Genomic DNA, 14,617 nt, shown 5'->3' on the forward strand with positions numbered 1-14,617 from the left:
AGAGCATTTAAATGGTCATTGGATAGACATATGAATGAAAATGGAATAGTGTAGGATAGATAGACTTCAGATTGGTTCCACAGGTCAGTGCAACATCGAGGGCCAAAGGACCTGTACTGAGTTGTAATGTTCTATGATACATGAACAGGAAATTTTGGAGGGGTATTGGCCAGGATGAGGCTGGTGGGACTAGTTTAGTTTGGGATTATGTTCGGGAGTATTGGTTGGATTGAAGGTCTTGTTTCCATGCTGTATGACTCTATAAGAAGGTGTGTGTGCACGAGAGAGCTGGATTGTGCGCAGGACAGGGTGTTTATGTGAGAGAGCAGGATTGTGTCCTGGGCAAGAAAGATTGTTCATAGGATGGGGGGGTGACTATGTGAGCAGGATTGTGTGCAGGACAGGGTATGTTTATGAACTGGATTGTATGCAGGACAGGGTATGTATGTGAGTGAGCAGCATTGTTTGCTGGACAGGGTGTGTATGTGTGTGCAGAACAATTTGTGAGCAAGATTGTGTCTGCGTGAGCAGGATTGTGTGAAGGGCAGTGTGTCTGTGTGAGCAGGATTGTGTGAAGGGCAGTGCGTGTGTTTGTGTGTGTATGTGAGAAGGATTGTTCATAGGATGTGGGTGTGTGTAAGTGAATAGGATTGTGTGCAGGATAGTGTGTGCACGTGTACTTGTGTCAGTAGGATTGTATGCAGGATGGTGTGTGTGTGAGCAAGATTGTGTGCAGGGCTGGTTGTGTTGTGTGTGAGAGCAAAATTGTGTGCAGGATTGGGATTGTGTGTGAAAGCATGATTGTGTCCACTATAGGTTGTGTATGCATGAGCAGGATTGTGTGCAGGACAGATGTGTGTGTGTAAGCAGGATTGTGTGCAGGTCAGGGTTTCGCTGGCGGGTCGGGAGCGCGCAGTGGGCGGTGTTGCGCTGGCGGCTCGGGGGCGCGCAGTGGGCGGTGTTGCGCTGGCGGCTCGGGAGCGCGCAGTGGGCGGTGTTGCGCTGGCAGCTCGGGAGCGCGCAGTGGGCGGTGTTGCGCTGGCGGCTCGGGAGCGCGCAGTGGGCGGTGTTGCGCCGGCGGCTCGGGAGCGCGCAGTGGGCGGTGTTGCGCCGGCGGCTCGGGAGCGCGCAGTGGGCGGTGTTGCGCTGGCGGCTCGGGAGCGCGCAGTCTAGTCAGACGGGCAGAGTGCGGTCAGGACAGGGACGGTGATGGCTGCCTCCGCGGTGATCTCCTTGTTGTTGCTGGCGGCGGTGTCCGCCCACGGCGCCTATGTTGAGGTGAGGAGGGTCCCTACAGACAGGTGCTGAAGGCCGTCTCCCATCGCCGGGATTTCCCGCAAAATCCCCTTCCCCAGGCCAGGGCTGCGCTAGGCCTCAAACCCACTGCCACCCCCCCCCCCCCCCCCCCCAAATCCCCGGGCCGCGATGGGCGGTACCTTGGCCCGAGCCCGGAATGGGGGGAGGGTGTCCCGGTTATCGGGAATGGGGGGGAGGAGAGGGTGTCCCGGTTATCGGGAATGGGGGGGGGGGGAAGGAGGAGAGGGTGTCCCGGTTATCGGGAATGGGGGGGTGGGGGTGTCCCGGTATACAGAGCTAGCCCCGGTTATTGGGACTGGGGTGGGTGAGGGGCGGGGCGGGTCGGGGGTGTCCCGGTTAGGTCTCCCTGGCTGGAGGGTAATGCGGTCACGGAGCCCCCGGGCTGGGCTCTGTCCCAGCCCCGGGTCTCGCTGGGGTCGGAAATGGCCTTTTCCGATTTGTGTCCAGTAAATTGCCGCTGAGCCTGTACTGCAGCTCATACTGATCCCTGGCCAGTCTCGGGGCTTGTTTCTGTTGGAACATTGCTCGTGTTTTGTTTTGCCTTATTCTGTGCAGCTTAATGTTTAAGCAGTGATTCAGTTCGTATGTTGCTTATACACTGTTTTGGCAACGAAGTCCTGGGCGTTTGGAAATGGTCGCGCTCCTTCCTTTTCTCGCATGATGTCGTTAGAGAGCATTTCCTTTATTTTCATTGACTTGAGTCGCATCTTTGTGTCTGCAGAGGAGCCTCCTCAAATAAGATTGCCTCTGAGGAAAAAGGATAGTCATTTCCAAGTGATGATCTTGCACTATGATTCGTTGTGAGCATTCGTTTTTCCAGGCATCACCGTTAATGCAGACTATTAATCAAACACGTTACCAAATATCTGAAACTGTTTCTGAAAAAATGACTTGTAAGCGTGTACTTTGCATGATGTATATATACAGGTGTGCCAGCTGGCAATGATGCAGCGGTGCGGCTGTTACTTGGTGCACTTGGCACACTGCTTTCTCTGCTCTCCTTTCACCTTCGCAACATTGCGTGCATATGTTAATAGGTGAGTTGTACTTCCGGACAACCACACATACAGCATAAAACGCTTTCGGCTCTTTTAATTTGCTAAAGGAACAATTCACCTCATTCAACTGGATTGCACTTTCCTCCAAACTGTGCATTATGTCTTTTCAGGTAATTTAGTTTCATTTCAGTTCCTCAATTGACTCTGTCTCCACATTCTCAGACAGTGCGTTTGAGATCCTAAGCACTGACAGCATAAAAATATTTTTTCTCATGTTGCTTCATTTGTAAAGTATCTTAAATCTGTTCTTGCTGGTTCTTGATCTTTTTACCATTGGGAGCAATTTTCTGTATCCACTCTGCCCAGACCACTCACTATTTTGAATACCTTACCAAATCTCTTCTCAGCCATCTCTCTCCATGCAAAACTCCAATTAATATGACTGAGGTTCTTCAACCCTAAAGTTATTTTTCTGAATCTTTTCTGGATGCTCACAACTTTCTTCATGGATGCCCAGAATGGAGTACAATGCTCCAGTGTTTCGTACAGGCTTAAACATTACTTCCCTTTTTAAAAAACTGTATCTTTATTGATAAAGCCCAAGATGCTATAAACATTGTTAACCCACTCAACCTACCCTCACAACTTCAGTAGTTTATTTACATCTACAGCCAGGTGCCCCTTCTCCACTCCCTTTATTATTGTTCTCCATGTTCATCTGACCAAAAGAATCATTTCATGTTTATCTGCATCAAATTTCACCTGCCTTGTGCTCTCCTGTTCCACCAGTTTTCAAATGTGTCCCTTTGAAGACCCCATCGACCACCCTCTAGAAAAAGAACAGGAAATGACATCACCAACCCAAAGAACCCCAAACATATAAATAGAAAACAGAAATTATCGGCAGTGCTTTGCCTGAGGCCCACTGTAGATGTTACCTAGGAGGGTGGCGAAATGTCCGGAAAGAACCTTCCAGCTCAGCGAGCAAACTTACACCAATACTTAAGTTTTGATGACCCACAAAATTTGAAATTGTGCCCTGTACAACAAGGTCTATTTTGTTACATGAACACATATGTGGAAAAGCAAGGATCCTAACACTGTACCAAGGCGAACTCTACTGAAAATCTTACTTGTGTTTGAGAAACAAACATAGCTGCTACTATGTTTCTTCACTCTGAATACTGTATCCATGTTGTGAATGTCTCTATCATTTCCATGAAGTAAACTTTGCTCACATGTCTGTTGTACAGTACAGTATTAAATCTGTTTAACTCTGTCTTATTTCTGGAAATGGTTCTATTGAATTGTGTGTTGTGCAGGTCATGTCCTGATGGCAAATACTGCTACCTCTCGTACTTTAGGAATTTGAAATATTAATGATGAGGATTGTGTTGCAGTGCAGTGTGCATTGTGGCCATGTTTCACTAGATGTGGCAGGTTTTTAAAAAAATAAATTAATTTTGTTATGAAATACAATAAAGTGGCTTTTAACTTTGAAATTTGGAATTGACAAGTATTGTAACTTGACGACCTGTATTGGTAACAATGGCTTACAGTTGTGCGACGTCCTTTCCCTTTCGTTAACCATATCTTTTTGGAAAAACATTAGTTTACAGCTGCTAGTATATCTTTTTGCAAGCCAGCATTTTGGAGCATTTGAGATGAAGTCTATTAGTCACAGTCGAGCCTTTAAGCCATGGAGTAACTTAGTACAAATGGCCACTGATGGAAACCTTGAATCTGGATCACATCACACATCTATTTGTTATTAGTTGGATTTTATAGCATTCACGGCAGTGTATTTAGTTTTTGATATTAGATTAAAACTGTTCAGACTTAAAGGTTCGTGTAAAAGCAAAATACTCAGCTCAGGCAGCATCTTGTGGAGGGAGAAACATTGGCATGTCTTCAGAATTATTCTGATGAAAAGTATCTGCCTAAAACATGAACCTGCTGAGTATTTCCAGCATTTTCTGTTTTAATTTCAGATTTCCAACATCTGTAGGATCAATCCTTTTGACTTAAAAAGTTAGCAGAGTGGATGCCTGTTTAGCAGATGTGGTGCTTTCCGCTGGTTACATTTTAATGTTGAGGCTGCTGTGGAATTCATTTTGAGTGTTTGCTGATGAGACAGAAGTTTTAATATTCAAATAGATGAAGGCAAAGGAATTGATGAAGAGATTTTGGAAGAGGATGGGGTAAACGTAACTTGGGGCATTTGCAACTTTGAAGTGAAATGCTGATGAGTTGGCAAAGTATTGTTTTCAAGTTGTTGCTTGCACTTATTTCCATGTTCTGCATTTGCTGTTGGGCAACACAGTGAAGGACAAACTTTAATTTCTTCAATACCAAAATAGTCAGTCAGAATAGTGTAAGAATGTCTACGCAGGTTAAATGTTGATATGTGACCCTGACTAATATGAATGTATGTTGCAAACAGCATTGGTCTTTAACAATCAGATCAAACATCTTGGCTGAGGGGCAGGTTTACAAAGGAGAAATTCACCAAATGTACCCATCGTATGTTCTAAAAGTGTTAAAGTTTGGATTTTGTAATAGATTGAATTGCTGTGCTGTTGTTTAATGACACAGTGTTGTGTGATGCATTTCAAAAAGATCAAAAGGCAGCCTACGAGGTAATGTGCCAAGTTTTCCAATCTAGTTTGTTTTGTCTGCATGTGATAGTAGCTGCAAGGTTGTTGTGAGCAGTTTTGGAGATTGCTACTTTTTAAAAGCTTTCTAATGTGGTGAAGTTCTCTTGTTGGTTTCCTTTATAGAACATACCCAACAACTTTCAGGTTTAGATGTTTGTGAAGCTGGAGACGTACTTGAAATTTGTTTGATTGTTTCACAGTGTATGGTATTAATGTTAAACCTTGACTCAAAGGAATACTCTTTATAACTTTTGAAGGTTGTAAATGGGACACTCGTCCACTCTATAAAGAAAATGTGAAAACCCTGTCACCCAGAGTCTCCTCCACTTATTCATTGGTCCATTCAGGGAACTGTGCAATTTTGAGTGAGAGGAGACAGAATAGGATTTAGTATGATGCCTCCAGTTGTTGAAAATTAACTCAGCAATGGCTCATAAAATCAAATTACCAAATGAAAAACAATATTGGGGAGTGTCATACTATTTAGGAAACAAGGACAAGAAGACTGATTTGTACCCTGACTTGATAAGCATTGTACAGTACTGGATATTGGACTGTCATTCTGTGTTTTTACACAGCGTGGTACCATATACTTAGTAACAATAATGCACCACTAGCAGTGGTCTCCCAAGCATATTCATAGCTACAGTATGCTTTATATTCTTGAAAGATCTGTACACTTAAATATTATAACACAAGCTCGATTCAATTGCTGAGCAAAGCCCTGGGCTTCAAGCTATACGGAGTACACTAAGGCTTTTAAGCACCTTTTTCATTTACTTGGCTTGAGCAAATATGAAGACTAGGAAAAATTGGCCTTAATTAATTTGAACAAATTACAGGGTGAGACTGTAGTATTGAAAATTATGGAAGCTTTTTGAGGGCTCTAGACTACAGGGCTAATTTGTGATAGCTTTAAAGTAGGGATGGTAGAATGGGGAGGATAAATTCTTTTGAGACTGTAGAATTTGTTTGTTAGGTTCATGGTGAAGGCAGAATCAATATCACCATTCAATATTTGATTAAAGGGGTTTGGAAGGATATGCAATTGAGCTGGATCAATGTGTTGGAACTATTTACTCATGAATGGTAAACACCAACTCTGGTAGGAGTAAATGACTTAAGTTTTTATTACAGCTTATACATATTTCCATATTATAAAATAGTAAATAGAAGACGTGTTGACACTCGTGAGAGTTAGCTGATCGTAATTCAAAATTTCATACATTTTAAAGAACTCCGTGCCAATTCACAGCACATTAAAGTGTGAATGGACAGTTATTCTGATCAGATTGGAAAATTCAAGCATAGATAATTCGAACAAACTTTTTTTTTTACAAATACAGATGATTTCATGTGCATTGTCATATGACATTGCAAACCTGGATTCAGCTTACTCATCATGTCATGTACCCCTCCTTAGCACAAGCTAGGGTTAGGAAGAGGTTGCAGAACATAAATCCCATGAGTGTTGGATTGGCAAACAAGTATTCGGTACTGAATTTCTGCAACAATGACCCATAGAGGGGAGCAACCAGATGCAAAACTATAGAATAAGTAGTTGCAAAAAAAGGAGTGAAGAAGTGCAGGTTTGTGTATGAAATAGATAGGAATTTTTGACATGACTGGTGTAATCCACCTCAGGTCCCAGGATAAGTGATATGAAGTAGCAGTGTAAAATATTTTGAGAGGAGAACTGAGAGGAGAACAGGTGAACATTTGATTTTTACTATGTGTGTAGTAAGTCATTCCAACATTTCTCAATTCCAATTCCTTTGAGACCTCTTTCATCTAATCCAGAATGGTGACTTTTTCTGCCTTAAGCACTAACTCAAAATAATTCCACAGCTCCTCAATGCTGAAATAAACCAAAGACATGGGATGAAATAGAATTAATTTCCTGCAAAGGAAATTTTAGAAGCAGAATCTCTGGAATGATGATTTTGGGTATACACATTCATCAATACACAAATAGTGAAATGGGGAAGGAAATCTGCCTTCTGAAAAATGGGGTAACAAGGGCGATGTGTGATAATTGAGAAAGGGCTGAGAGCATTGTCTTTCAGGTAGGGTTGACATTAATGTAGTATCAGAGAGCAGAAGCAAAATTAATGGAACGATAGATTACAGATTTGAGGGAAGGAGAATTTAAAAGAATTAAGTTGGCCAAAAAATGGTTGTGACAATTGAGGTTAAGGCAGAGACAGCGGCCATTCGGTCATGCCTGTACCTGGTTTTCTTAGGAGCAATTTACCTCATGCCCCTGGTCTGCTTTCTCATCAAAGCCCTACACGTTTTTCCTTTCAAGATTATGATCCAATTTTATCTTGCATGCCACATTGAATCTGTTTCCACCACACGCACACAGTGCATTCTATATTCTAACCACTCATTGTATGAAAAAGATTTTTCTCATATTACCATTGATTTATTTATCACCCACTTTACATCTGTGCCTTCATGTTCTTAATTTTTGCATCAATGGGAATTTTTTCTGATGCACTCTGTTTAGAACCCTCATTTTGAATATGTCTATTAAATCTCCTCTCAGCCTTCTCAATGAAAAAGAATTTCAACTTGTCCAATCTGTTGACATAATTGAAGATTCTTACTCTTGCAACCATTCTGGTGCTTTTTTTTAAACACCCTTCTAATTCTTCATTATCTTCCCAGAATTGGGCACTGCATTCTAGTTGTGAAGGAATCAGTGTTCTCACAAGTTTAACACAACCTCCTTGCTTTTACATCTGTGCTATTATGTTGAAAAAAAATAGAATTGGAAGCATGAACTTTTATATCCCTGCTAGCCACTGGAGAGGTCCTGGAGGATTGTTGAGAAGCTAACGTTGTTCCTTTGTTCAAGGAAATTAGGGATAATTCAGGAAACTATAGACCGGTGAGTCTCACATCGGTGGTTGGGAAGCTGTTGGAGAGAGTTCTTAGGAATAGGATTTATGTGCATGTGGAAAAGCATGGCCTGATTAGGGATGGTCAGCATGGCCATGTTGTAGGGCAGGTCATGTCTTACAAACCTGATGGAAGTTTTCAAGAATGAAGGTAGAGCAGTAGATGTTGTTTATGTTAATTTTAGTAAGCTTTTAACAAGGTTCTTCATGTAGGGTCATCCAGAAGATTAAGATGGATGGAATCCACAGTGATTTGGCCGTGTGGATTCAGAATTGATTCGTCCATAGAAGATGGAGGATAGTGGTGGGAGAATGTTTTTTAGACTGGAAGTCCATGGCTAGTGGTGTTCTGCAGGAATCTGTGGTGGGACCTTTGCTGTTTGTGATATATATAAATGACTCAGAAGAAAATGTAGCTGGGTAGGTTAGTAAGTTTGCAGACAATACAAAAAGTTGTGGAGTTATGGATAATGTTATCTCTGGGTTGTTACCCATGTTCACCTGCGCGCGAGACGAGAAGTAGGGAGAGAGAGCAATTGAACCCGTGGCTACAGGGATGGTGCAGGAGGGAGGCATTGAGGAACCTGGATAATTGGGGCTCATTCTGGGGTAGGTGGGACCTCTACAACTGGGATGGTCTACACCTGAACCAGAGGGGTTCCAATATCCTTTGGTGGTGGTAGGAGGGGGACACGGGGGGCATTTGATAATGCTCTTCGGGTGGGTTTACACTAATTCAGCAGGGGATGAGAACCTGAATTGCAGCTGCAATGTACAGGAGGTTGAGAGGAGTGAAGTCATGAATAAGAAGGTGGTTTGAAATGTGTTTACTTCAGTGCCAGGAGCATCTGGAATAAGATGGGTGAACTTACAGCATGGTACCTGGGGCTTCGATGTTGTGGCCATTTCGGAGACATGGATAGAGCAGGGGCAGGAATGGTTGTTGCAGGTTCCGGGGTTTAGATGTTTCAGTGAGATCAGGGAAGGTGGTAAAAGAGGGGGAGATGTGGCATTGTTAGTAAGGAACAGTATTCCGGTGGCAGAAAGGATGTTTGATGAGGACCCGTCTCCTGAGGTGGTATGGACTGAGGTTACAACCAGAAAAGGAGAGGTCACCCAGTTTGGAGTTTTCTATAGGCCTCTGAATGGTTCCAGAGATTTAGATAATGAACCAGGTAGGTGTTAGATTTGGAGGTAGGTGACTACTTTGGTGATAGTGGCCACAGTTCAGTTCCGTTTACTTTAGCGATGGAAAGGGACAGGTATATACTGCAAAGCAAGAGTTATAGTTCGGGGAAAGGCAATTATGAGGCAGTTAGGCAAGATTTAGGATGCATTGGATGGGGACGGAAACTGCAACAGGTGGGCACAACTGAAATGTGGAGCTTGTTCAGGAAACAGCTATTGTGCATCCTTGACAAGTATGTACCTGTCAGGCAGGAAAGAAGTGGTTGAGTGAGGAAACCATGAAGTTGAATCCCTTGTCACGAGTGAAGACCATCTCCATCTGGCTTGGAATAGTTAAATTGCTTATAGAGTCATAGAGATGTACAGCATGGAAACAGACCCTTCGGTCCAACCTGTCCATGCCGACCAGATATCCCAACCCAATCTAGTCCCACCTGCCAGCACTCAGCCCATATCACTGCAAACCTTTCCTATTCATATACCCATCCAAATGCCTCTTAAATGTTGCATTTGTACCAGCCTCCACCACATCCTCTGGGCAGCTCATTCCATACACATAGCACCCTCTGCGTGAAAATGTCACCCCTTAGGTGTCTTTTATATCTTTCCCCCTCATCCTAAACCTATGTCCTCTAGTTCTGGACTCCTCCACCCAGGGAAAATACTGTATTTATCCTATCTATGCCTCTCATAATTTTGTAAACCTCTAAGGTCACCCCTCAGCCTCCGTCGCTCCAGGGAAAACAGCCATAGCCTATTCAACCTCTCCCTGTAGCTCAAATCCTCCAACCCTAGCAACATCCTTGTAAATCTTTTCTGAACCCTTTCAAGTTTTACAACATCCTTCTGATAGGAAGGAGACCAGAATTGCAAGCAATATTCCAACAGTGTTCTGTACAGTGCCAAAAACAGGCTCTTCGGTCCAACAGGTCCATACTGACCCTCTGAAGAGTAACCCACCCAGACCCATTCCCCTACTCTATTATCCTATATTTACCCTTGACTAATGCACAGAGCCTACACGTCCCCAGACACTATGGGCAATTAAGCATGGCCAATTCACCTGACCTGCACAACTTTGGACTGTGGGAGGAAACCAGAGCACTGGAGGAAGCCCACGCAGACACGGGGAGAATATGCAAACTCCACACAGATAGTTGCAGCAGTGCTAACCATTGAGCCACCGTGCTGCCCCAGAATTCTGCCTGGATGAGAGGATATGAGCTAGAAGGAGGGGTTAAAAAAAACTCACATTGTTTTCTCTTGAGCGGCGGAGGCTGAGGGAAGACTTGACAGAAGTCTGTAAAATTATGAGGTGCATTGATCGGGCTGAGAGTCAGCGTCTTTTTCCTGGAGTTGAAATGTCAAATACTAGGAGGCATTCATTAAGGTGAGATGGGGAAAGATCAAAGGAACTGTGACGGGCAAGTTTTTTTACACAGAACGGCAGGAGTCTAGAATGCTAGGGATGGTGATGGAGGGAGATATGCAGGGCATTTCAGGAACTTTCTGATAAGCATAAGAATATGCAAGATTGGAGGGATATGGGCTAAAGGCAGGCAGAAGGGGTGAGTTTAATTTGGTGCCATGTTCAGCACAACATCATAGGCCAAATGGCCTTTCCTGTGCTGTGCTATCCTGTTCTACATTGTGTCATAGAGTCACGGAGATGTACAGCATGGAAACAGATCCTTTGGTCCAACCCGTGCATGTGACCAGATATCCCAATCCAATCTAGTTCCAACTGTCAGCACCTGGCCCATATCCCTTGATTGTCTATTGTCAAGACAGAGAACACAGGGGGCTATCACCTTCAACATATTGTGTAGCTAACATCAATTGTTACAGTTAACCTGAGAATGCAAATTTTAAAAAAAGCTTTTGTCATTTACATATGAAAGAAGTGAAACTATCATGGTATTCGAACAGATGAAAAACTCAACAGACAATCAAGGTATTTTTCAATGTATAATTTCAGTTACATCACACTGTAAATTTTTGCTATAAATTCTGTGCCTTACAATTGTGTCTCCACAATCACCTGATGAAGGAGCGGCGCTCCGAAAGCTAGTGTGCTTCCATTTAAACCTGTTGGACTATAACCTGGTGTTGTGATTTTTAACTTTGTACACCCCAGTCCAACACCGGCATCTCCAATTCATAATTTTGTAAACCTCTATAAGGTCACCCCTCAACCTCCGGTGCTCCAGGGAAAACAGCCCCAGCCTGTCCAGCCTCTCCCTATAGCTCAAATCCCCCAAGCCTGGCAACATTCTTGTAAATCTTTTCTGAACCCTTTCAAGTTTCACAACATCTTTCTGATAGGAAGGAGGCTAGAATTGCACGCAATATTCCAACAGTGACCTAACCAATGTCCTGTACAGCCGTAACATGACCTCCCAACTCCTGTATTCAATACTCTGACCAATAAAAGAAAGCATATCAAACGCCGCCTTCACTATCCTATCTACCTGCGACTCCACTTTCAAGGAGCTATGAACTTGCACTCCAAGGTCTCTTTGTTCAGGATACACTTTAGGACCTTACCATTAAGTGTATAAGTCCTGCAAAGATTTGCTTTCCCAAAATGCAGCACCTCACATTTATCTGCATTAAACTCCATCTGCCACTTCTTGTCCCATTCGCCTATCTGATCAAGATCCTGTTGTAATCTAAGGTAACCTGCTTCGCTGTTCACGACACCTTCAATTTTGGTGTCATCTGCAAACTTACTAACTATACCTCTTATGCTCGCATCCAAATCATTTATATAAATGACAAAAAGTATAGGGAAAGCGCAGCAGGTCAGGCGGCATCCAAGGAGCAGGAGAATCGCGTTTCGGGCATGAGCCCTTCTTCAGAATGCCTGAAACGTTGATTCTCCTGCTCCTTGGATGCTGCCTGACCTGCTGCACTTTTCCAGCAACACAGTTTCAGCTCTGATCTCCAGCACCTGCAGTCCTCACTTTCTCCAAAAAGTATAGGGACCCAGCACTGATCCTTGTGGCACTCCACTGGTCAAAGGCCTCCAGTCTGAAAAGCAACCCTCCACCACCACCCTCTGTCTTTTACCCTTTGAGCCAGTTCTGTATCCAAATGGCTAGTTCTCCCTGTATTCCGTGAGATCTATCTTGCTAACCGGTCTCCCATGGTGAATCTTGTCGAACGCCTTACTAAAGTCTGTATAGATCACATCTACCGCTCTGCCCTCATCAATCCTCTTTGTTACTTCTTCAAAAAACTCAATCAAGTTTGCGAGACATGATTTCCCACGCACAAAGTCAGGTTGACTATCCCTAATCAGTCCTTGCCTTTCCAAATACATGTACACCCTGTCCCTCAGGATTCCCTTCAGCAACTTGCCCACCACTGACGTCCAGCTCACTGGTCTATAGTTCCCTGGTTTGTCCTTACTACCCTTCTTAAACAGTGGCACCGCGTTAGCCAACCTCCAGTCTTCTGGCACCTCACCTGTGACAATTGATACAAATATCTCAGCAAGAAGCCCACCAATCACTTCTCTAGCTTCCCACAGAGTTCTAGGGTACACCTGATGAGGCCCTGGGGATTTATCCACCTTTGTGCGTTTCAAGACACCCAGCACTTCCTCCACTGTAATATGAACATTTTGCAAGGTGTCACTATCTATTTCCCTACTTTCTATGTCTTCCATATCCTTTTCCACATTAAATACTGATTGCAAAATACTCGTTTAGTATCTCCCCCATTTTCTGCGGCTCCACACAAAGGTCGCCTTGCTGATCTTTGAGGGACCCTATTCTCTCCCTCTTTTGTCCTTAATGTATTTGTAAAATTCTTTGGATTCTTCTTAATTCTATTTGCCAAAGCAATTTCATCTCCCCTTTTTGCCCTCCTGATTTTCCTCTTAAGTATACTCCGACTGCCTTTATACTCTTCTAAGGATTCACTCGATCTATCCTGTCTATATCTAACATATGCTTCCTTCTTTTTCTTAACCAAACCCTCAATTTCTTTAATCATCCAGCATTCCCTATACCTACCAGCCTTTCCTTTCACCCTAACAGGAATATATTTCTCTGGATTCTTGCTATCTCATTTCTGAAGGCTTCCCATTTTCCAGCTGTCCCTTTACCTGCGAACATCTGCCCGCAGTTAGCTTTTGAAAGTTCTTGCCTAATACCATCAAAATTGACCTTTCTCCAATTTAGAACTTCAACTTTTAGATCTGGTCTATCCTTTTCCATCACTATTTTAAATCTAATGGAATTATGGTCCCAAAGTGCCCCCCCACTGAGTGTGTTCTATGAATAACTGTAGGTGGGTGTAGTTTGGTATTTAGAGTTACTTGGGTTGATAGCTAATTACAAATGAAGCATTCACGGTTCTAATGCTTGAAAGAAAGATGGATAAAGAAAATAAAACAATTTGCAGGAAAAGTTTCCATTGTAGAGTTAATGCAAAATTGCATTAACAGAAGACTTATAGAAGAGAAAAAGGAATCATACAGCTAGCAGACTATATCTATTAATACATCTTTGACTGTAGTGATCAGCCTGCTGTTACAAACAGCCTGTGCTTGCGCACCTCAATACTGCGTCAAGCATGAGGTATGATTGTGTTATTCGGCAATGTATACAAAATACTAATTACTAAATACTTCTGACCCTGCTAAGAACTACATTTGAAACAGATTTAAGATCAACACTTCAGCTGTATGTGTAATTCATTTGCATATGATGAAAACTACATATAAACACACAGGGCCCTCTGGCAAACATAAGCCCATCTATATATTGCACCTTTTTCATGAAAGAAAGTGTCATGGACACCGGCAATCCCTGCTGTATTCCCTATGGCAGCATCCTGGCCAAGTCAACCTGCCTGGCATGAGTTTTTGAGCTAAATAAGATGAACAGTTAGTTCTGTGCATCTCCATGTTAACATGGTCCAACCTTCACATTCTTACATTGCATAATTTAGTGTTCTCTTTCTAAGTTTGGTTTCTGTGTGAATCCTGATGAATGAGAGACAAGAAGCTTTGCCATTGTTATTCCTTTTGCCAGTGTTTAGTCATATAATTCTTGATGATGCACCACTTTATGATGGAGATGAGCGAATACAGCACATTTTTCAGCAGTTTAAAGAGATTCAAGAGAAACAGGGCAATAAGAATTGGTTTTAATGAATTTGGGTATAATTAGCTTGAATCAAAATCGTTTATATACTCAATTTGTTTAATACCTCCAGGAAATGCTTCCAAGAGCCTTGTTTTGCGTTCCAACAATGGTTTGCTTGATTGATTTCTGGGAAATGAAGTGGAATAAATAGCTAATGTTAGTTGGAGAACAGCTAAGTAACAGCAACAATGATATGGTTGAGTTCACTGTAAGAATAGAAAATCGTAGAGTCCAAGATAAAGGTATTGGCCTGAATAAAGCCCAAGTTCAGCGATTAATGGAGGCAATGTAGACCAAGTTAACTGGCCAGTAAATTTAACAAGCTGGTAAATGAATCAGGATTGGGAAACCTTCAGATAGATAGATAACTTACAGTGTGGAGACAGGCCCTT

At 42.9% G+C, this 14,617-nt stretch overlaps 1 protein-coding gene across 3 annotated transcripts in view; it reads left to right on the plus strand.

The window, feature by feature from the left end:
• Nucleotides 1–1,139: 1,139 nt before the first annotated feature.
• The window catches only part of aplp2 (amyloid beta precursor like protein 2), a 223,946-nt gene continuing 210,468 nt past the window's right edge, over nucleotides 1,140–14,617 (plus strand). For all 3 annotated transcript variants that reach the window (XM_043676955.2, XM_043676956.2, XM_043676957.2), the window contains exon 1: nucleotides 1,140–1,278. In XM_043676955.2, coding sequence (XP_043532890.2) covers nucleotides 1,210–1,278 — 69 coding nt within the window. In that variant the 5' untranslated portion in view covers nucleotides 1,140–1,209. The remainder of the gene's footprint in view (nucleotides 1,279–14,617) is intronic.

Source organism: Chiloscyllium plagiosum, unplaced genomic scaffold (assembly GCF_037043375.1).
Source record: "Chiloscyllium plagiosum isolate Xiang-an unplaced genomic scaffold, Cpla_swu_hap1 HiC_scaffold_29, whole genome shotgun sequence".
NCBI classification, from domain to species: domain Eukaryota; kingdom Metazoa; phylum Chordata; class Chondrichthyes; order Orectolobiformes; family Hemiscylliidae; genus Chiloscyllium; species Chiloscyllium plagiosum.